General features: G+C 43.9%; 1 protein-coding gene across 1 annotated transcript in view; it reads left to right on the top strand.

Moving 5' to 3' along the window:
• Positions 1-2,618: 2,618 nt before the first annotated feature.
• Positions 2,619-21,903, top strand: part of LOC113200621 (uncharacterized) — a 29,629-nt gene continuing 10,344 nt past the window's right edge. The window contains exons 1-2 of the mRNA XM_077791730.1: positions 2,619-2,655; positions 5,659-5,718. Coding sequence (XP_077647856.1) covers positions 2,653-2,655; positions 5,659-5,718 — 63 coding nt within the window. The 5' untranslated portion in view covers positions 2,619-2,652. The remainder of the gene's footprint in view (positions 2,656-5,658; positions 5,719-21,903) is intronic.

The raw sequence follows: 21,903 nt of genomic DNA, 5'->3' as shown, positions 1-21,903 counted from the left end.
ATTTAATAATACTGTCTTACTCTTTGACATCCTATACTTTCTTATTTAATGATTCAAATTGTCCATTTTTAGGATTGTAGTTATACATTGTAGTCCTCTCCAGTTTCCTTATGATGCTTTCTATCACCATGCGTGTGGGTGCATTGTACCTGTTTTCAAATTTCTCTTTTCATGAGGAAATAAAATATATTGTTGTTTCTTGGTTTTCTTAATTCAGTCCTTAGTCATTTCCCAAAGATTTTCCAGGAACTTCCCACAAGCTCCAGAGGCATATACTTGAGGTTACTAGTCCCACTGGAGAAGAGCACTAGGTGTTGTTCTAGTGCTGATGTTCTGAGTAAGTGTCACTATCAAAGACTTAAGATGCTTAAAAAAACATGGGTCATATGGTTTAGTGGAGGCATTTTGACTTTGAAATAAGACAAAGTGGATTTCAAATGCCAGCCCAAATTGCTCAATAGTTATAAAGCTTTGGACATGTTCCTCTATATTAAACAGTTATATGAACCTCATTTGTAAGATAATGCAGAATGATACTGAGGGTCAAAATGTAGGCAATTCTTCAGCCTTAATGTATCCACAACCTTGAAGATTTTTTTACTCCTACTCTTGTCAAAGCACAGAATCTCTTTCCCAAACGTTGAATCTGGGGCTTTCCTCATTTTATTATGGCCCATATAAAGATGTGATCATGAAAGTGTATTAGTTGGGTACCTAGGATCAAATTTCATTGAATGCTTTTGTTTTGGTTTCATAAACCTGTAATGTCTATGAGACAAAGCCATATTAGCCTTAGAGGATGTGATATCATGAGGAGGAGGATCAAGGTGCTCCAGGGACAGCCAGCTCTCCCTCTGAAATTCAGTAACTTTATTAACAATCAACCATCCATAGGCAGCATTCAGACCCCAACTGAGCCCAACCTAGATGGATGATCAGCCCAATCATGAGTGAAAACATTTTAGAGTATTTTTATTCATGATTACTAACTAATACATTCATTCACTATAGACAGGCTGCCAAGATTCAATCACATGTGTCTTAGCAGTTATGCAGCAAACAAGAGGTGTCCTACTGGTGCTGATTTTCTTCTTTCCTAATTTAAAAGTTGAGTTTCTTGGTAGATGCTATTGAAGTTTACAGGAATATAGCAGATATATATGCATGTGATTGGTGCTAAAACGCTCATGGTTCCTGTACCACAGGAGGAAACAGCCTGGCCATTAGGTCCAATTTGCAAAATAAGATTTCCTTTAATATTCTTGAAATAAAGCCTAACTGTTGAGGATGACACCCATCTTCCTTTGTTTGCTGTGTGATATCTGAAAGGGAAATGGCTCTGTGCCCAGCATCACCTGAGAAATAGTGGGAGAAAGAGTGGTTTACTTTGGACACTGAGCACTAACTCCTAGTCAGAGCTTCTTGCTCTTTCTGAAGGTAGTGTCTTGCCTGGGCTTTGGCCTCAAGCAGGAATATTGGTAAGGAAGTGTATTCTTTTCCTTTGGCATAAAAAGGAGGCTGTCAGCGCCTTCTTCCTGAAGTCAAGGAAACTATAAATCTGCAAGTTGGAGTGTATTTGCTGTGAGTTGAGATGTGTTGGGGACTTAATATACAGTGAATTTTGAAGGTATAGCTCCACATATGTATGCCACTTCATTAAAAAATTTATATTGGTCATATATTCTTCATATATTGTTTAGGCCCTTACTTAGTTCCTGAGGCTGGCTTTGAACCTGTGATACTTCTGCGTGAGCCTCCCAAGACGCTGGGATTAAACCACCACAAACATGTTTTTTCAATTTTTAATTTGAATGTAAGAAAATCTTCAATAACACTGTGATTCACAATTTGTTTGTGTTGGACATTGCTGCCTTAGGGTATTGTTTCCCAGTTCAAAGGTCAAGCTACCTCCTGATAAGACTAGAGAGCAGAAAAGTAAAAATTTAAAGTAATTGATATAATGTTATTTACATTCATAAATAATACATGTATGTAATTAATAAATTGATAGGATCAAGGACAAGTTAAAATGCAAATTTCTTCCCGAATAGTACCAATCCCGCTACTCATCAGAAGCCATGCCTTAAAATAGCTGCAGGTTGAAGGTCTGGGTTCAATGTCCATAACCTCTAAATAAAAAGAAAATAGGCAAGTGGGGCATGACTGAAATTCCCAGGATTCCAAGTTAAGGGCCAGCCTGGAAACTTAGAAAGTCCTTGTCTCAAAGAAAAAAAAAAATAAAAGGATTGGGACGTTACCCATTGACAGACTGTCCTTGGGATAAATCCCTAGTACTGGAGGCAAAAGACAAGAAAACCAAAGGGTCCCCAAGAACTTGCCATTCTGTTCTCATTCATCCTAGGTTGGGTGCAATCTACTGTCACTCAGAGCGTTGGCTCAATGGGCTCCGTTCTAGGGGGCGGGCCTTGAAGGCCTGCCCAATCAGTGGCACATGGGTGAGATCTGTCCAATCCAGCGCAGAGCCCGTGAGGAGGGGGCGGGCTTTTTATATCCGGGGCCTGTGGTCCCCGCAGCGCGCAGCTGTCCTGACGTGTCTTCACGTTCGCTCCGCTGTGCTCCTGGTATCCGCGTCGCTCCATCAAGAGGCGCTGGGGACCCACCGGAGAGCGCTGCGCTCCCGACCGCCTGGAAATGGTGAGTGAGCCGGGGCGTCTGGAGCCCGGGCGCTGCGTGGAACTGGCAGGACTGTTGCGGCGGGAACCTGAAACGGTGGGTGGGACACCCCGTCCTCTCCAGTCTGCAGCCCCGAGTCCTCCTCAGGGCAGCGCCGCCCTCAGCCTCTCTGGCCGTCCTAGCGGAGCGCAGGTCCGCCGCGGCGGGAACCCAGCCCCCTCTTGGGTCCCTGCGTGGTCGCATCGGCCCTGACTGAAGCCTTGTCTGGGCAGCAGCCTGCCAGCACCCCGACCTCGCCCCAGCTGTGCGGTGAGACCAGGGATCATCCTCAGGAAGGGTCCACCTCTGTGCGTGGTGTTCCTCCGTGAGGATGGCTGGGGTCACCTTCTGAGCCTCCAGAATGTGCGGGAAGCAGCACGTCCAACTCAGAGGAGCCTGTCCTGCAGCCTGGCTCTTCATAAATGCCTAAGTTATAGATAAACGCCTAGGTTTCCAGCTCCCTGTCCTTATTGCAATGCCGAATTCTCCTCTCCAGGTTGTGAACTATTTGTCTCCCATGCTACATTTCAAATGGACACATCATTTTTTCCCCCTAATTTTATCCTCCAAGTGCTGAATGGCACTTTTTAAAAATTTTGTTTTCTGTTTTGAGCATTTTTCATGAGAGGAAAGGAGAGAATTGCTTGACCATTTGGGGAAAGAAATGTGTGTGCTTTACGCTTTGTGTTTCCTCTGTACAAAAACTTACCACAATTTTTGAGTTGAGATTCCTCTCTGCCGACGTCAGTGTGTGATATGTCCTCACCCCACTCTCCCATCTTTTCCTGGCCTTGGGTTTCAGAACTGCCTGACACAAGGTGTCAGAACTCCATGTCTAAATCCTCTTGGAGTGTCTAGTGTACTCCATTCCCTGGGTCTTGTGCTCCCAGAGAGGAGTTGGAGGTGCGAGTGTGGAGCCTCTCAGGGGAGTAGCTGAATGTTCTGTTTCCCATTTTTTTTTTCTTTTTAAATCTAAAAGGCATTTCAGTGTTTCTTTTATTAGTTACTGTGAATGTTGTAGGGACAGAGGAAGCAAGGCACCGAAGATAGCCAGAAACACTTTTGTTTGGTTGCAGTCAGGTTCAGAGGGTACAGCTTTTGCTATAATCAATGAGTCCAATGAACCCTGGGTTCAGGTAATTTCAGAATTTTATACCCATCATGTAAGTGGAGGGGCTCAGAAGTTCACATAAAAGCAGCTTTTTCTTTCACTGTTTTGGGCAAGTTAACCCTTCAAGGACAACACCTGAGAAGGGGAGAGCTTCTCCCCTTTCTTTTCTCTCCCTGCCAGCTGTTACATGGAGCCCAATTGGTAACTTCTCTTATCTTAGAAATGTAGATATCTCTGTGAAGCCCCAGCTCAAGGCCAGAGGCCTTGTTTACACATTTATACAAACTACTATACTGGATACATGTTTTTGAAAAACTAATAAGGGGTGTCTAGCACCTGGAGTGCTGATTTCTTCCCAGCCAGTGGCCAAGTAAGACTGGGCAATAGGAGAATAGGAAGTTTATCTACATTGGACTCTTTTGTAGAGACTCTTTTGCTGACAGTCCTAAATTCACCCATGGTGAAGATTTCTGGAGAAGCCCAGTTAAGAATTTTCTGAAGAGAAAGGGGTTCCACTACAATTCCCCCCCTTTAATGATGCTCCCCATAATTTAATCCTTTAAATTTAAGAGCATCATTACCATTATCTTGGCTTAAAGCCTTATATAATGCCAAAACCTTAGTTGTTGTCATCCTTTCAACAGCAACTTCTGCAGTGGACCCAATAGTTTTAATGCACAGTGGAGCCAAACATGGGAGCAATAAACAGGTTAACAGCTGAATACCCACTATACCAGTTAAGGTTTTAAATCTACCAAGAGTTGAAAACCATCTCCCAACAGCGTGTTTGGGACCCAAACTTTAATACCCTTATAGGTATGAACTTGCATGTGTTCTAGTTTTCTTGTGTTGTTGGCTTTATCCTTAACTGCTTATCTGTTGTCATCCACATGGATGCGACAATCTGAGCTGTTGAACTCTCCACATATTTCTCTTTCCTCAGCCAGTAGGTAATCTAATGCCAAGTGGTTTTGATAGTTAGCTACTCGCATCTGGGTCTGTTGTGTGACTAGGAGGTCAAAGGCTGTGGCAGTCTGATTAATAATAACTTCTAGCACAGCTTGTAAGTGAACAATTCTGTTTAGCATGTAAATAGGAGTTCTATTGTCTCAACTGCCATTTTGTGCCCAGGTATCGGGATGAGAAGTGGCAGTAGTGCTCTGGGGTAGCCAGTTCCCTTCATGCCAAGATTGGTGACCTCCTAAATCAAGTTCCTTCCCACTGAACCTCTTTTTTCTTTCCAGTTATTCATCTATAGCATTCCTCTGGTGAGACAGGTCCTAAATATATGTTTTACCACCTCTTGTTTATAGTAGATTGGCTTGACACATGGTTTACATGATCTCTACTGTTAGAATAGGAGTAGGGCAGAATCCCTTAAGGTTATCAAAGAAAACCAAGCTAAATGATAGAGTAACATTTTGGATAGCATAGGTTAAACAGTATAAATTAACAAAGCCAAACTAATAACACCAAACAAACCCTAGAAAACTTATATAAGCAAGATAAAAAAGTATAAATGAAATTTTGTTACCCAGAGTTCAGTCAGTAGAAGTTACTGTTATCAAACCAGTAGCAAAAACCAGAGAACTATGTATATTTCTAGAAGCAAGGAGTGGCAATGCATTACAGAATAAGAACTATCTTAGAGGTTGAAAGAGTTCATTAGTCCTGGTGGGAAGTTTATCTTTCATCATGCATTCATTAGCCAGTCCCTCCTGTGTGGCTGAAACAGGGCTGTAATCTACTCAAGCTTCAGCCGTGCATAGACCAGTCAGCTTCCAGAGTGACTGGAGCAGGACTGTTGTCCTTCTGTCCCTCAAGCTTCTCCAGTGCTCATTTTTTTTTCTGTTTTTTTTTTTTTTTTTTTTCAGATGGTCAGCCTCAAAGGCATAGCAGTATCTGGAGAGTATTCCCAGTCTGCAGCTGCAGGGGTGAGTCTGGTGTAATGAATCCAGGGACCTATCTCTGCAAACTTTACTGCAGTTGGGGTGGATAAAATAACAGTGAAAGGGCCCTTCCAAAGAAGTTTAGGGGTTGAATATTCCATTCTTTGACCCAGACTCAATCTCCAGGCTTGAAGGAGTGTGCATCTGTGGTCAGTTTTACTAGCAGTCTTTCTCTAACACATTGGTTGAAAACCTGTAAAGTTTTCACCAAGGCCTGAAGCTGTAGTCTCAGGGTTAATTCTCCTATCTTTGTTAAGTCTCCCAATAGTCCCCTAATAAGAGGTGGGCCTCATGTTCATTATCTTATAAGGAGAGAATCCAGTCCTCTTAATGGGAGTGAATCTAATCCTCAACAGTGTAATAGGGAGAAGTTCATCACAATGTGAGTCTCCTGACACAGCTTACCCAATTGAGCCTAAAGTCCTGTTCATCCTTTGAACTTTACCAGAAGTCTGTGGCCTATAGGCAGTATGTAACTTCCATCTGATGTTTAAACTTTTGGTCAGTAATTGTATCACTTCTACCCAAAAGCTGGCCCATTGTCTGAGCCAATAGTTATTGGGACACCAAATCTGGGAATAATTTCCCAGAGAAGCATCCTAGTATCTCCCTAGCCTTTCCAGTGGTGGTGGGAAAGGCTTCCACCTAGTCAAAGTAGGAACACACAAAACCCAAAAGTTATTTATAGCCCTGTGAGTGTGATAGTTCAGTGAAGTCTACTTCTAAGTCTTCAAAAGGTGCTCCTCCTATAGTTTGGATTCCTGGTGGGAGCTTTGGCAACTGACAAGGATTGTTGTAAGCACATTATTTACAGATCATCCGGGTTTATGTTTGTGAGCCAGGGGACATAGAAATGTTGACTCAGAACTGTCTCAAATGCTGTATGTCCCATGTGTTCTCCTGTAGAACTGTCTGATAAAGGCTGGGGCTAGAATCTCCGGGATGGCTATGCTGGCCATCAGAAAATCTCCACCATCCACCTGGGAGAAAATTTTCTTTTTCAGCCTTAAACCACTTACTTTCATGCTGGGAATATGTTGGCCCCCATTCTGTTAGATGATCAGTCAGGCAGAGTGGAGCATTTAAACCTAGAACTGGATTTTCCTCCTTGTTTCTTGCAGACAGCTAACCTGGCTTCTCTGTCAGCTCTCTGGTTGCCCTGAGCAACCACAGTGTTTCCCTTTTGATGACCTTAGCAATATATAATCACAACCTTCCTGAGAGCCCACAGTGCATCCAGAAGTTGAAGAATTTCTTGCCCATTTATTATACTTATTTTTTAAATCCCTGAGTTAATTAGCCCCTTTTCCTTATGTAAGCTCTGTGAACATGAAGGGCATTGAACGCATATTTTGAGTCTATGTATCTATCCACACAGACTCCTGCTATCAACTGAGGTGCTTGAGTTAAAGCAATAAGTTTTGCTTTTTGTGCTGAAGTTCCCTGAGGCAGAGGTTATGCTTCAACAGTGGAGTCCAGAGTGACCATTGCATATCAAGCAAAATATACCCCATCTTTTATAAAACTGCTTCCATCTGTGAAGTACTCCACATCAGGGTCCCTGAGGGCTGGTTTGCCAGGTCTGGTCTGCTGGAGAACATTTCATCCATGACTTCAATATAATTGTGATCAGGTTGTCCAGGTCTGAGGGGCAGCAAAGTTGCTGGGTTTAGAGTCTGGATGACTTTAACATGGACACATGGGTTTTTACATAACATATCCTGGTATTGACCATTCTCTCGTTAGTAAATCAGTATTGTCCTTTGTACTCTAACAATGTCAAAAGTGAATGAGGAACCCTGAAAACCAATTTTTGTCCCCTATTCAGTTTATCAGCTTCCAGCACCAGAAGATCTGTGGCTGCAAGGGCCCATAAACAAGGTGGCCAGCCTTGGCGTACAGAGTCCAGCTGTTTGGATAGATGTCCTTGTCCCCATTACCTGAGTCAAGACTCCTATAGCCACTCCAGACTGTTCATGGACATAAAGAAAGTAAAGCTTTGTGAGGTCAGGGAGCCCTAGTCCAGATGCCCTGGGAGTGCTTGTTTAATGTTCTCAAAGGCCTTTTGCTTAGTTTGCCCCCATATTAGAGGATCCCATTCTCTCCCCTTTGTGGCTTCGTAGACGGATTTTGCCATAATTAAAAGTTGGGGATCCATATATGGCTGAATGCAGCAGCCCCCAAAAATTCTCTAGTCTGATGGCAGGTTGAAGGGACTGGAATTGAGCAGATCTCCTGTTTCTTTAGAGGCCCGGTTGCTGTTGTCTGTTCTGTTGCTCAGTCAGATGGTAACCAAGGTATTTGACTTTTTCTTGATAGATGTGAGCTTTTAAGTCAGAGTTCATGCTGTCCCAAAGATGGTGTACTCAAACCCCTGAGAGGAACTGTCATTTAGGGAAGGGAGGTGTACACAGAGCCTCTGGTGCTTTAAGATGCAGGATTTTTTTGTTATCTCCCAGTGCAGGATGTTGGCTGCTGGGATTCTCCAACTCTTAAATCTAATGCAAATTGTAGCAGAGACTGATGACCTGGGATATCATTTGTATAAAAGGCACTGATGTAAATCTCTCCATGGGCCAGTTGCCGAGATTAGAGGGCAGGTTCCATGCAGGTCCTGATGTGGCAGCCACATGGTGCCAACTTAGGTGTTGCTCTTTGACTGCGGGGCTTTCTCCTCCTGCCAGGTAGGAGCCTGCTTTAATTGTATATAGAGGCTGTCCAGCTTATGTTTTTGTTCAGTATGCCTGAATGCATGGGGCTCTTTGGTCCTTCCTGCTGGTAGCTCATAGCACGTGGCTTGGAGCCAGGGTGGAATGTCCTTTTGTAGTGAGTGCTCTATGGCCCACTATTGGTTGTTAACATGAATTTATTCCCAGTGTATTCTTGGGCTTGCAGCGGCTGAGTCCTTGAGAGGCCCGGGGTCCCATGCATCTGATATATCTTTGTGTGTCTGCCATTTTCATCAATCATCAACTTCCGAGCAAGAGGGGAGAAACTGAAAGAAGAGGCTGGGGCCAAAGGCAGGGGGAAATATTTGCTCCTTCTCTGTTTAAGGCTTAGCTTTTGAGCGTGGCAGTGGGTGCTTGCCTGCTGGGGCCACTTGGAGGCTTTACCCTTTTTCTGGCCATGTCCCCCTGCCACCCCCATAAACATTTGGACCATTGGCTTTGTTCTAGTGAGACCCCCCCTTTGAGTTACCTCTGGGTTTTTGGTGAGAGCAGCTATAAGGAGATTTATCCTCCTTTTTATCTTTTTGGTCTGCCTGTCTTTGAGCCTCTGGGTCTCAATGGATGAAAACTGTGGTGGCCACCTTAATCAGTTCATTGGCACACTTCTCAGTAAAACCCTCTAGTTTTTGTAATTTTTGGCAAATGCCACTTTGAGCCTGTCCCACAAAGGCTGCATTGATCACCTGTTGTTTAAACCTCTGCATCTCTTCATGGACACACTTGTGCGGTGGCTGCTACTTTTGCATAGTGCTCTTCTTCCTCTGGATGCCTCTGGGTGGGGAGAGGGGCGGCAGTGGCAGTGGCCCAGACACTCAGCTCTGAGTCAGTTGGGCACATCTCTTTTGATCATTGCTGCCAGTTTCATAGGGCAGAGGAGCCTTAGGCAGATGTGGGGCTGAGAGAAATGTTCAGGGCTACCAAGGGTGCGAGAGGGAGATGCTGGAGCAGTGGGAGGCTTAGCTCAGCTCTGTTTGTCTGCAGATGACCTCCGGCTTAGGCAGGGGTTCAGGGCTGGCTCCAATTCCTTCTAACTCTTGGGCACAGACAGTTTGTTTTGTTCTCTTTTTCCCTTCTCTTAAACTTCCTATGAGGGCTTTTTGATATCTCTTTATCTTTTAGACCTTCTTTTTTGTTGGGGCCCCGTCCTAGGTCTGGATAATAGGCTGCATTAGATCAGACATGGCCCAGGCTTTCTTCATGTAGAGGGAGGATGATTTTTCCAGCTTATGAGCTCAATGGTGGTGAAAGGCTGGCACACAAAACTGCCTTGTCTTCCTCAGACATTTCCCTTCTGGTCAACATGGGCAGGTTCTTTATGCCCTTGAGGGACATCTGGAGAAATCTCATCTGGGTTGTGGCTCTGGTCTTGGGACAAATCTCCCACCTTAATCTTGGGAGGTGAAAGAGTCTTTGGTTCTAGGAAGCCTTTGGCTCTGAGGACATCACAGAGGAAGGAATAGCCAGTATTGGGGACCATCATTTGTTGCCTCTGAGGACGAGGGGGCTGAGGGGACAGTTTGCTGACTCAGTGGCCTTGGCAAAGTTGGGTAGAATGGCACATAAGGTGGTGGGTCCTCTTCTGGCTCACAGGAAAAATGTTTTCTTTCCTATTTTTTCCCTCTGTCAGGTTCTCTGTCTAGCTGCTTTACGCTAGGTCCTAGAGACCACTATGCTTCCCACTAACATCAGCTTGGACTGTCCATCTAGACAGGCTCTCAACCAAGGGGACTGTTTCTGTACTATCTCTTGCCAGCAATCAATATAAGAGAATTGGCTTAGGGGTTCCAACCACAATCAAAAGGACCTCAGCAATGACTCTCTCATCTAAAGATCCTTCTGGTGGCCACCCCACACCTTATGTGGGCCATTCTAATTCACAGAGAGTATGCAACCTTTGTGGAGTGAGTTTCACACCACAGTTACCAGGAAAACCTTCCTAAAGATTTCTAACACACATGTCAAAGGCTCAGTTTCCTTTTGTGCCTCCTATTTTCCACATGTTGCACATTTAGGACAAGAGTCACTTCGTCCACCTCCGGCCTTTCCCTTCAGGGGGACTTAGGGCCCTCTTAGCCTTGCGGAGCTTTCACCTAGATGTTGGTTGGTGAAATTCCGCCATAGACTGTCTGAGGGGCCACGGAACCACGGATCAGGACTCTGTATTCGCTTCGGCCTCAGGTTGGGTCGGAATCCGTCCCTTTGTCCGTCTCATTCACATACTTTCACACATTTTCACACACTTTCACACAGACATGGCCAGGACAGAATTTCTATACCGCCCAAATTCCAATAATTCCAAACCAAACAAAAAGGGAGTCCCGATTTCCCCTCTGCTTGCTGACCCCGAACAGAGACTAAATTGGGCGACTCCCCGGGTTTGACTCCCCAGGTTCATTTGAGCTTCAACCACTTTGGAGGGTACTTGGGACCCAACAGAGGTTGATCAAGCCTCTCTTCAACCTTCTTAGGTCTCTAAGGGGAATCGGGTGGGCTGCAAAAACAAATGGACCCGGGTCCTACCTGTTCAGCTGGGTGGTGCTCCAAAACCCTAATCTGGTTCCTGCTGCCTGTGGGCTCCGTTGTACTTTGGGGTGGCAGCTCCAGGGCACCAGGTGAGTGGATCGTTCTTCAGGCCAAGATTTGCCTGTGTGCACTAAGGGGAAACACTGACCACTACCACCCTGGGGAAGCCAGTCCCTGGAGATAAGAGAGGCAGAACAGACATCCATACCTCCTCTGTCCCATCTGGGTTGCCAAAAATGTTGTAGGGATAGATGAGGCAAAGCACCGAAGATAGCAGGAAACAGTTTTATATGGCTGCAGCCAGGTTCAGAGGGCACAGCTTTTGCTGTAATCAATCCCCTAAACCCCAAGTTCATGTAGTTTCAGAATTTTATACTCAGCATTTAAGTGGAGGGGCTCAGAAGTTCATAGTCTGTAGAAGTTCACATAAAAGCAGCTTTTCTTTCACTGTTCTGGGCAAGTTAACCCTTCAAGGACAACACCTGAGAAGGGGAGAGCTTCTTCTCCCCTTTCTTTTCTCCCCCTGCCATGGAGCCCAGTTGGTAACTTATCTTAAAATGTAGACATCTCTGTGAAACCCAGCTCAAGGCCAGAGGCCTTGTTTACACATTTTCTTCAAACTACTATACTGGATAGTAGTTTGTGAAAAACGAGTAAGGGGTATCCAGCACCTGGAGTGCTGATTTCTTCCCAGCCAGTGGCCAAGTAAGACTGGGCAACAGGAAAATAGGAAGTTTATCTACATTGAACTCTTTTGTAGAGACTCTTTAGTTTACAGTCCTAAAATCAGCTATGGTGAAGATTTCTGGAGAAGCCCAATTAAGACTTTTTTGTGGAGAAAGGGGGTACCATTACATAAATAGCACTAAAATGAAAATGAGAGCACAGTCATTTCTTTGACATACTGATTCCAATCCCTTTAGATATGTACCTAGAATTATTGTTAGTGGATCACATAGTAGTTCTACTTTTAGTTTTTTGAAGAACCTGTATGCTGTTATTTTTAAAATAATCATATAAAGTTTATATTCTAACCAATATTCTAGTCTCTCTTTTTCCCACAGGTGTGTACTCTGGAGCACTTGTTATCTTGCAACTTTTGACAGTGGCCATTTTAACAGCACCGCTCATTCTGCAGGAGGTCTGCTATTTGACCGGTGCATTAAGTCCTTGATGCATATTAGAATCCACCCTGTCTAGTTGCCACTAGAAGAGTGCATTGTGACTTTTTCTGAAATCTGTGCTTTTTATAACCTCTTTGTCACTAATGGTGGGGATTGTGCCTGAAGAAGTACTTGCCCTTCAATGTAAAACCACTTGTTTTTGATCTGTGGAGATTTGCTCATGCTCACTTACCTTTGCTCACAGAACTCAGGAGGCTGGGATGGAGACCCAGGAAGAAAAGGTGTTGAACTTGAGGCTGTCAGTGCATGGGCAGACTCCTTGTAGGAAGAATTGGAGTTATTACTGGGGTGAAGTGGGGGAGAGAGCTCAGGAAGCGCCGAACTCCCACTCAGGCTGCCAGACCCCGAGCCCTTCTGGGGATAAACTGACACCTTTGAGATTTAACCCATTGTCTTCCCTGGTCCAGGTGATGAAACCCATGGAAGTGTTAGCATGTCCTTAAATTATCACTTTTTCCTGTGATCTTGATACTTGTGTGTTTTAGTCCCTTCCTCTCTCAGCATTAGATAAATTAAGATGCAAACCACAGAAGAGTGCTGAACTCACACAGTACTCCACACCCAAGGACGAAACAGAAACCATAACTGAAGATTAGGGTCAGGGCTAAAGTGCAAAATAAGAAGTGTGTCTCTAGTCTGTTCCCTTCACATCTGAACCCTGGTGTTCAAGGAGGGAACAGAGCTGAGGTCTACAGGGGATTCATTCCTTCTGGGTCCACATCATCCTTTATTTACTGCCTGATGTTTACAAGGGGGATGTGACACTCTGGGGATTTTCTTCTCTCAGGGCACTATCTCTTCCCTGCTTGGCCAAAGAATTGATATTGAGAGGGAAATCATGTCTCCTCACCTCTGACGGAAATGGGGTTTTCAGGTCATTCACTTCCCTTGGGTCTGGTCAGAGACCTCAGATCTGCACTTGTAATGTGGCAGCAGTTTGTCACCTGGGGTATGGCACCTGAATAGAGCTGGTTTTTGTTGAGAAGTCCTAGAAACTTAAAACAGAGCAAGATGTAAAGGTTTAGTGTCAAATATAGGTATAATTAATTGATAATTTTACCTTGACCACATTACAATGAAAATGTTTTGGATATGTTGGGTTAAAGAAATTATTACATACTATTTACTTCTATCTTTTCAATTAATATGTGACCACTAAAATTTCACAGTTATACATGTGGCTTGTATTTCTGTTTCATGGACAGTACTGCTCTAGTAGGTTGCCTCCTTCTGCAGAGGTCAGACTGCCTCTTCAAATCATGAGAGGATGAGCAGGGTGTGGTGGCTCATGCCTGTAATCCCAGTTGCTTGGGTACAGCAGGAGGATCACAAGTTTGAGGTCAGCCTCAACAAGTTAGTGAGACCCTGTCTGAAAATAAATTTTAATAATAACTGGGAATACAGCTCAGTGACAAAGTGCCTCTGGCTTCAAACACACACACTCACACACATAACCAAAACATGAAGTTAATAAAAACCTGCAAATTAAAACTAATTCTCACTATATTATTTACACCTGCAAATATATATTATTGATACTTTTATGTTATTGATATTTTTATTGATAAAACCTTGATGAACTTCACATGCCCTGTGCAAGATCAGCTATTCTTCAAGGTAGTTAGCACTGTCTAAAAAGGATTGTAGCCAAGAATCTGTCAATCTCTGTCTGCAGCCAGACTGAATTTCTTCACCTGCCACTCAGGGCTAGAGGAATCTGGGTCTGGAGCTCTGTCTACACAGTGTTGATGGGATGAGAATTACAAATCAGATGCACAGACAGGTAACGGGGTGGATTTCTAATGTGTAAGATTCTGTCTCTAGCCCAACCCAAGCTTTGAGTCCATCTTCAGGTTCTCTGATATGTGGGTGGCTTTTTCACTCTGACCTTCAGGTGCTGGAGGATTTGTACAGATGTTGCCTGGACACAGCAGAAGCCATAAAATGGTGTACAGGGGGTTAGAGTTGGTTGGAAGCAGATAGAATTGGCTCTGGGGACCTGGGCTTTTCTAAGGCCAGGTATTAAGTGTGAATTCTATTTCAAAGCTGGGACATCTTAATATTGTGTTCTTTGTGACCTCATGGTGAGGCTGGACTGGCAGTCAGGTCCCTGGTGGTTTTGTCCTGTGCCTGATGTGAGGTTATTATTTTTTTTAACATGCACAACCACACCTAATTCATATGGAGATTTTTTTAGTGGCCTCCTTCTGCACAAACCAGCAGGGCCAAGAAGCAGGTGCCTGCATGCAAGGGGGACTCCAGGGGGCCACTGTACCTGCTGATCTCTGTGTGCAAGGAAGGACTCCATTTAGAGCCATGTGCTTTTAGGCAAAACTCAGAGGTTTAGGTTGTACAAGGTAGGGGAGCTTGTGCTGAAGGCCTTGCCTCCTCTTCTCAGCTCCCCTGGCCTTGGGTGAAAGGGCCATGGGGGTCTGACCAGGGCTCTGAGGCCAGTCAGGTGGCTCCTGTTTATCTCTACATGGACATGAGCCCTGCTGCTGTTGGTGCAGCTGTAGTACAGCTTAGGTGGCCTATCACAAGGCAGCCAGCTCCTTGCCAGGGTAATTTTTCCTATTCAGGAGGGGGTGAGCCACTTTTGAAAATAAAGTCTGAAATTATTAGTGAAGAATTAAAAGATAAAGTCAGAAAAATGATTTTAAGGACAGAGTACCTGATAGGTCCAGCCTACACAGGAACTGGAGATGAACTATTAGAAAATGGCTGTGGTGATTTATTTAAGGGGGTATATCAAAGGCAGAGATATGGTTTCAGAGGTGGAGTCTTGCTTCATGATGTCTTGTGGTCAACAGGTTGATTGGCATTTTGGCAGGCTACACCCACCTCAGAGAGGCTGTGTGGCTACATAGGTCACCCCATTTCTGGTGCTGTGTGGGACCTGGCAGAACTAATAGGACTCACATGTATCTGGGCAATCTTACCAGTGAGATTTCCACTGGAAGTTCCCAAATACCAGATTTTCCTATTTAATGGGCTTCCTTGCTGATTTGGTCACATAAAGTTCACGGATGGCGCTCATGGGTAACCCAGGACTGTAACCCTTTGTAGTCAGAATTTAGCTACTGGTTTTGTCCAGAGCCTGTGAAGCTGCACCTTTCTCTCTTCTCTGGCCACCTGCTGTTATCCACAGCTGTGTTTCGCCTGACTGCAGTTGTTTATCCTGTTCTTCCTGTACATTTAGGGTTAGGGATACTGGCATAGGAAAAACTGCTCTGCACTGTGCTGAGTGTCCCCAGAGTACATGGGCTGTCCTCTCAATCTTAAACAGGAGACCATCCTTGTCCCCAAGTTACTTTCTAGTGGTTCTAAGACCCACTTCCGTGTCCTTTTGGTTCTTTCCCTAGCCTGGGCAAAGGAGGTGGACATCATGACCTCTTCACTTTTCTAAACCTCAGCGCATTTTCTGGGACTGTTATTTTGACAGAGGGCTGATTTTCCTGATCCACAGTGGCATGATCTGTGGTTGTCTGCAACTGGGCTAAGAAACAGTACTGGGCAAAGTTTTGTTTTCCAGTTTCTTGTTATCCCTGCCCACCAGAGACAGTGTCTTTTTACACCATCTGCTTAGTCTCAGGCCAGTCAGACGCCTCATGCGACTGCGTGATTACCTGCACATGTAGAATTTCTTCCATTTACCTACCTCTGACAGACCAATTCCTATAGGAAGATTATGAAATAATCTTGGCCTGATTGTTACAGTAAAACATTTTTTTTTTTAAGACAGATGTATACCTTTCTTGTGGCCTTCTCAGCCCAGATTATTCCCAAGAGTCTCTATTTGGGATCAATGAAGCATTGCCTATGTCTTAGAGGGCCAGCAACATTCACTCAGAAACACAGAGACAACCAGAGTGGATGCCCCCAGTCAGGACCAACAGAAGGGAACCTTTAAAATAGGTCAGGTAGGGGGAAGTCTCTCAAGTCACCTGCTCCCATTTAACCAAATGTCTGACAGCATTGATACCATAGATGTCCACAGAAAGAAGAACCAGGTGTTTCCCTGTAAGGGATTGGAGTGTGGAATCTAGGGTCTTCGTGTGCACACTGGAGGATCGTCACTGCATTCAGTTTCCTTTTCCCAGAGTAGGCCCATGGTGGAGCCCCACACCATTCAGGGAGAGCAAGAGGCCCCTGAAGCCAAGGGGCCTTGGCAGCTGCTGGGAAGGCCCCTCAGACTCTCCCTTTACTTACTGGAACAGCTCCTCCAGGGCAACCTGAGGCAATTCACCTGTCTCCTAATTCTCCAGGCTCAGCTGTCAGTGAGCTCATCAGCCAGCTTCCAACTCCTCAGTGTGGAAGTGGGGTTGCTCAGAGCGCCAGACCTGCCCAGGAGGGCTGGAGGAGGGCACTCTCCGTTTTCCTCCTGGAGACTAAGTTTGATAGTGAAACCTTAGTCCTTTCCCCATTTCTGATCCAATAATGATTATAAGGTTTTGAGAAAAAGGAAAATAAAGTGTTATTGCTTTGCTACCAAAAGAGAGACACAGGGGACTCCTTTCCCAGAGACTGTGATTCCAATTGCCAGGTAAATAGAGGACCTTTAATGCAGTGGATCATAGACTACCCTCTAGCTGTGCCCTGCCAGGAGTCACAATTCTCTTGTAGCCTCGAGAAAGTTATTTCTTAGAACTTATTGTGCCAGCCTTGAAGTCTGGATTTCTCGGTTCCTGTGGTGCATGAGCTAAAGGACATACACCTGGCTTAAGTCCTGACTTAAGACAAAAGTTTAATCTAAATTTTCCCATAATTTGGGAGGCAGAGAGGGAGAAGAGAAAGGAGAAAATAAGTGAGTTTTAAAATAAGCCACCATCATAGAGCAGCAACAATTATGTTTAAAGCATAGAGTGAACTCTCTTACATTCCCAGAGAGAAGCAAATCAAACACCTGGCAGGAGGGAGAGGTGGGGTTGATGAAGAATAGAAAACTCAGTTCCAGCTGGGTATTCTGGTGGATGCCAGCCAGCCAGGGACTCACTGAAGCAAAGTGATTACAAGTGGAGGGTCAGCCCAGGGAACTTAGTGAAATCATGAAAGATCAAAATTATAGGAGGATTGTGGATGTAGCTCAGTTGTGTAGTGCCCCTGGGTTAAGTCTTTAATACCACATAAAAAAACTCAAATGTCATGGGGCTGGAGTTGTGGCTCAGTGATAGAGCACTCACCTAGCATGTGTGGGGCAATGGGTTTCCTCCTCAGCACCACATAAAGATAAATAAATAAAGGTATTGTGTCCATCTACAACTAAAAAAAAATAAATAAAAAAATTCAAATGTCAGATCAAAGAATCCTTTAACATGAAGCCAGCATGTACTTAAGAGGGTTCATGGAAAAGAGTGTGTTGTCTGAGGCCGAGGTGAGTCAGACTCCCTGGGGCTGTAGGAGGAGGGACTCTTAAGCCAATTTCAGTTAACAAATATTTCTTACCACTAAAAGTGAACTGGTCAGTTAATTATGAATGTTGGGGTTGTTAAGACAGGACCATTAAACTCATAATGAAAAGAATAATGTTTATTTTCCAATTGGATGCCAGGGATTGAACCCAGGGGCTCTTAACCACTGAGACACTTCTCCTGTGCTTTTTAATATTTTACTTAGAGAGAGGGTCTCATACACTTGCTTAGGGCCTCTCTAAGTTGCTGAGCCTGGATTTGAATTCATAATCCTCCTTCCTCAGCCTCTGAAGCCATCAACTCTTGGCTCAGGAAGGGAAGACTCTCTAGTAAGCTGCTGTAGAAGAAGGATGGGAGAATATTTTTACTCGTCTCTTAGGATTACCTACCTGCCACATCTTCTTCTGGCTCTTTCTATGCTCTGTGCATCTTTTCTATTGCTTAACTTCCTGAGTTATGAGAAGCTGGTACACATAGTCAAGTGTTTTCCTTTATTGAACATGTTAGATAGTTGTAGGTTCCCTCATTTTATAGGATGTTGACAAGAGGTGTAGATGATATCCTGAATCTTGTAACTGGATTCCCAATTAGATGAAATTCTTCAGGGTTGAGCCCCAAACTTATGATATTTCCACCAAAGAGTGTGAAATTGAATTATGGGATAATGCATTGTTAGAACATTGGTTGATGTTCTGCAAATTCATACTTTTGTTAAAAGTGGATGCACAAAAAAGATATCATTGGTCAGGATGGTAAGCTGACTCTAGCTATGTGGTCAGTGGTGAGAACTGTGACCCTGGAAGAGGGAGCATTTGCACACTGTGAAATAGGAACATACAGTGCACTTACTCCTGTGACTCCGTGTCCAGAAAGAAGACACAAGGGTGGGGGGTTGGGCTTTGCCAGCTTTTGAAGACCAGAGTGAAGCTGTGTCAAAATGCACAGGTCCCCTGTGATTAGCAAACTGGCTGAGAATGCTGCAGCCAAGATTCTGTCATTCTGACGCCACTCAGCCAGGGTTTGGATGTCCCTTCTGGCACTCTGTGCCACTGTGGGCCTGATACTCTTCCCAATCATGGACTCTGGGTGGGATCTGCTCAATCAGGCCTGTAGTCAGAAAGGAGGTGCTGTCCCTAGACAGGTGTATCTGTCCTGCCTCCAGAGCTCTTGTGAGGTCCAAGTGGCTTTGCTGGGGCCTATATCACCCTTTGAACTGAAAGTCATGCAAGAATTCTAGGAAGGTGCTGGGATTCCTAGAATGCCAGAAAATGTAGAATCTTCTCAACTTGGTACTGTCGGAGGGACTGTGTCCTGCCTAAAATTAGCTCCCGATGCAGGTGATTTAAGCACTGCTGTGGCATTGTGGACCTTTGACTCCTCTGGACCATGGAATGAAAGACTAGCCAGCAGCTGGAACCTCTGGGCATTGTGTCCCCACAAGAGCCACCGTTGGGCATCTCTAGGTCTCCCCAGTTTGTGCAGAGTACACAAGCGTCGTCCTGGGAGAAGCCTCCTTCGTGGATATGGTTCCTGTGTGGGAGGCACTGTCTTAACTGCAGACATCAGCTCTTCCTTTCTCCCCAGAGTTGTTCATTTTTTCTGATTCTTCCACAAGATGAGAGGCAGGACCTCAAAACTTAGACCTGGTTCTCTCAGGTTCTCTTCAGCTCACAGGGCTAATAACAAATCCTTCATTTTTTAGTTTCTTTCACAGGTTCCAAAATATCAATTTTTCCTTTGCAGTTTACAGAGTTATTAACAGTTTTTACCCATGCAGTATTTGAAGATGATCCAGTATTCTAATTGCCATATACTCCTAGGTAATGGATGATACCTTTGAAAATGTTTGTTTTCAGGAGGTTAATTTTTAACATGAGAAGACAGCAGAGAATAATCACCAGACTCTGCTTGACAGAATTTTTGTGCTGTAATGCATTCTGTTGTCATATATAAAAAATAATTTTTTAAAAAGTTTTGTGCCTTCCTCTTTTCTTAGGCACAGTCATCTTTCCCCCATATCTTTGACAAGTATTCTGGCTTATAACAGGATTGTCTCCAAAATCTCACCTGTTGAAACATGGTCCCCAAATGCAGCAAGGTGGAAAGATGAGCTTTTATGCTATGACTATCACGGAGGCTCTGACTTCTTCTGTGGACCAGTCCACTAACAACTGATTGGACTACTGGGAAGAGAACTAGTTGGAGGACATAGATCACTGGGGTAGCTCTGAACAGAATCATCTTCTCCCAGCACCTTCCTCCTTCTCTGCTGCCTGGCTGCCATGAGCCGAACAGCTTTTCGCCATGTTTTTCTTCCCTGATGTTTTTGTCTTGGAGTGAGACTACCATGGCCTGAGTGCTCTGAAACTGTGAGCTGAAATAAATGTTTCCACTCCTAAGTTGTTATTTTAGCTATTTAGGTCACCAAAATGAAAAGCTCACTATAATGGAAATGTTAATAGGTGGCATGTCCTTATCCACTGTCCTATTTTTTCACTAGTGCTGGATTTCAGAATTGCCTGGGGATGGCACTTGGTACCCAGGGGGTGTTAGATTGTCTACAGATCTCTTAGATCGTCTATAAAGCATCACCTTCTGGCCATCTCTTCCTAGATGACAGACTGAGGATTGTGGTGCAGCCTTGAGGGAAAAACTGGTTGTCCTAGAATAAATGAGAGAGGCGTCTCCTTTGTCCATTTTATCTATACCCGTAACTCCTTGGAACATGAGTATTTTCCCCATAACCTCCACTTTATGGAGATTTTTGGTGGCCTACAGATTGGCTCATGGTGTTGAAGGGGAAATACAGAATTCATTCTCCTCTCTGTGTTTTCTCTGAATTATGAGTGTAAGGAAAACAGCCCAAAGTTAAAGGAAAACCCTCACTCTTCAGGTGTACAGGAATCCATAATGTACCTTGTGAGTAAAAATAGGGATGGGAGAAGGTCCAAGCTGACATAAAAACTTGGGTCTGACCTGTCTGTTTTACAGTCAGCTCTGCTCTTCCCGGGCTTGTCACTTTGAAAAGATGTCTTTACTTACTTCAGCTTCAACTTTTCCCTATCTGTAAAATGTGTTTATTTGTAGAGCTTCAAACATAAGCAAACATATGAAAAGTTACAGGATAGAGTTGGATTTTAGAAAAGGAAGTCAGCATTATGTTACTTTGTTTAAACGTTTTATTCATCTTCTTTTCTGGAGTATCCTTTATACGTTTCTCATGTGCTCTGTGTTTTGGGAAGTGCTTTCAAATAGCATTAGTTTTGGAAATTTTACCAGAAATAATAAATAGGGAAAGTCTCTCTTTCATTATGACTAAGAAAAAATAACTGCAGTTTTTCAAAATTGAGTGTTAGGTGCATAGATGAATTTCAGATTCACCAAGTCATTAGTTCCTTGTCCATGGAGGCCTGTGACAGTCAAAATGTCATAGATCTTGGGGCTGGGGCTGTAGCTCAGTGGCAGAGTGTTTGCCCAGCATATGTGAGGCACTGGTTTGATCCTCAGCCCACATAAAAATAAATGAATAAGCAAAGATATTGTGTCCCTCTACAACTTAAAAATATTTTTTAAAAACCATAGATCTTATTATCTGGATGTTGGAGTTTAATACAAAGACATGTGAGATGAGGTTTGGCAAATCCTAGAATTATACACAGGATTTATGTTTTAGTAAATGATTTGTTATCATGGAGATAGCAACCAAATATCACATTTATTTTTTGAAAAAAGATGGATGGTCTTGGTTTTCCTATTGTGGCATGAATGTAAGTGCTTTACATATTTGTTGCCTCCTGTGGACATAACACTGAGTTTGGATGGGCATGGTGGGTGGTTTATGCCTGGGAAGGCAGCTACTCAGGAGGCTAATTGCACATTTGAGATCAGCCTTGGCAGATAAGAGAGACCGTGTCTCAAAATAAAAAGTAAAAAAAATGTTATGATTGTTGGTAGTGGTAAATCTGTAATTAGTCCCTGGATTCAATCCTAACTACAAGACAAAATCCCACTGAGTATTAATACTTTTACCCATTAAGTTGTGAATATTCAACTTTAACTCCTTAAAATATATAAGCTCATATATGCCTCCTATGTTTGGGGCTTTGTTCTTACACTTTCTTCTGAGCCACGCTATGTATGCATGAGCTGCAGGCTTCAAAAGGTTTTCTTTTTGACAGATAAACAATGGAAAATCTTGGTCTCCTAGATTTGTTGATGGTTTTGGATCATTAAATTTGTTAAAAAGTGAGCCATGCTTTGTTTTCTTCCCATCTGAATGCTCTATCATCTACAAATGCACGAGTGTTAATAAAACGTGCATTCATT

The sequence above is a fragment of the Urocitellus parryii genome, chromosome 12 (genome assembly GCF_045843805.1).
Source record: "Urocitellus parryii isolate mUroPar1 chromosome 12, mUroPar1.hap1, whole genome shotgun sequence".
Classification (NCBI taxonomy): domain Eukaryota; kingdom Metazoa; phylum Chordata; class Mammalia; order Rodentia; family Sciuridae; genus Urocitellus; species Urocitellus parryii.
Note: the sequence above shows the minus strand (reverse complement) of the source record. Positions and strands in the feature narration are given on the sequence as shown.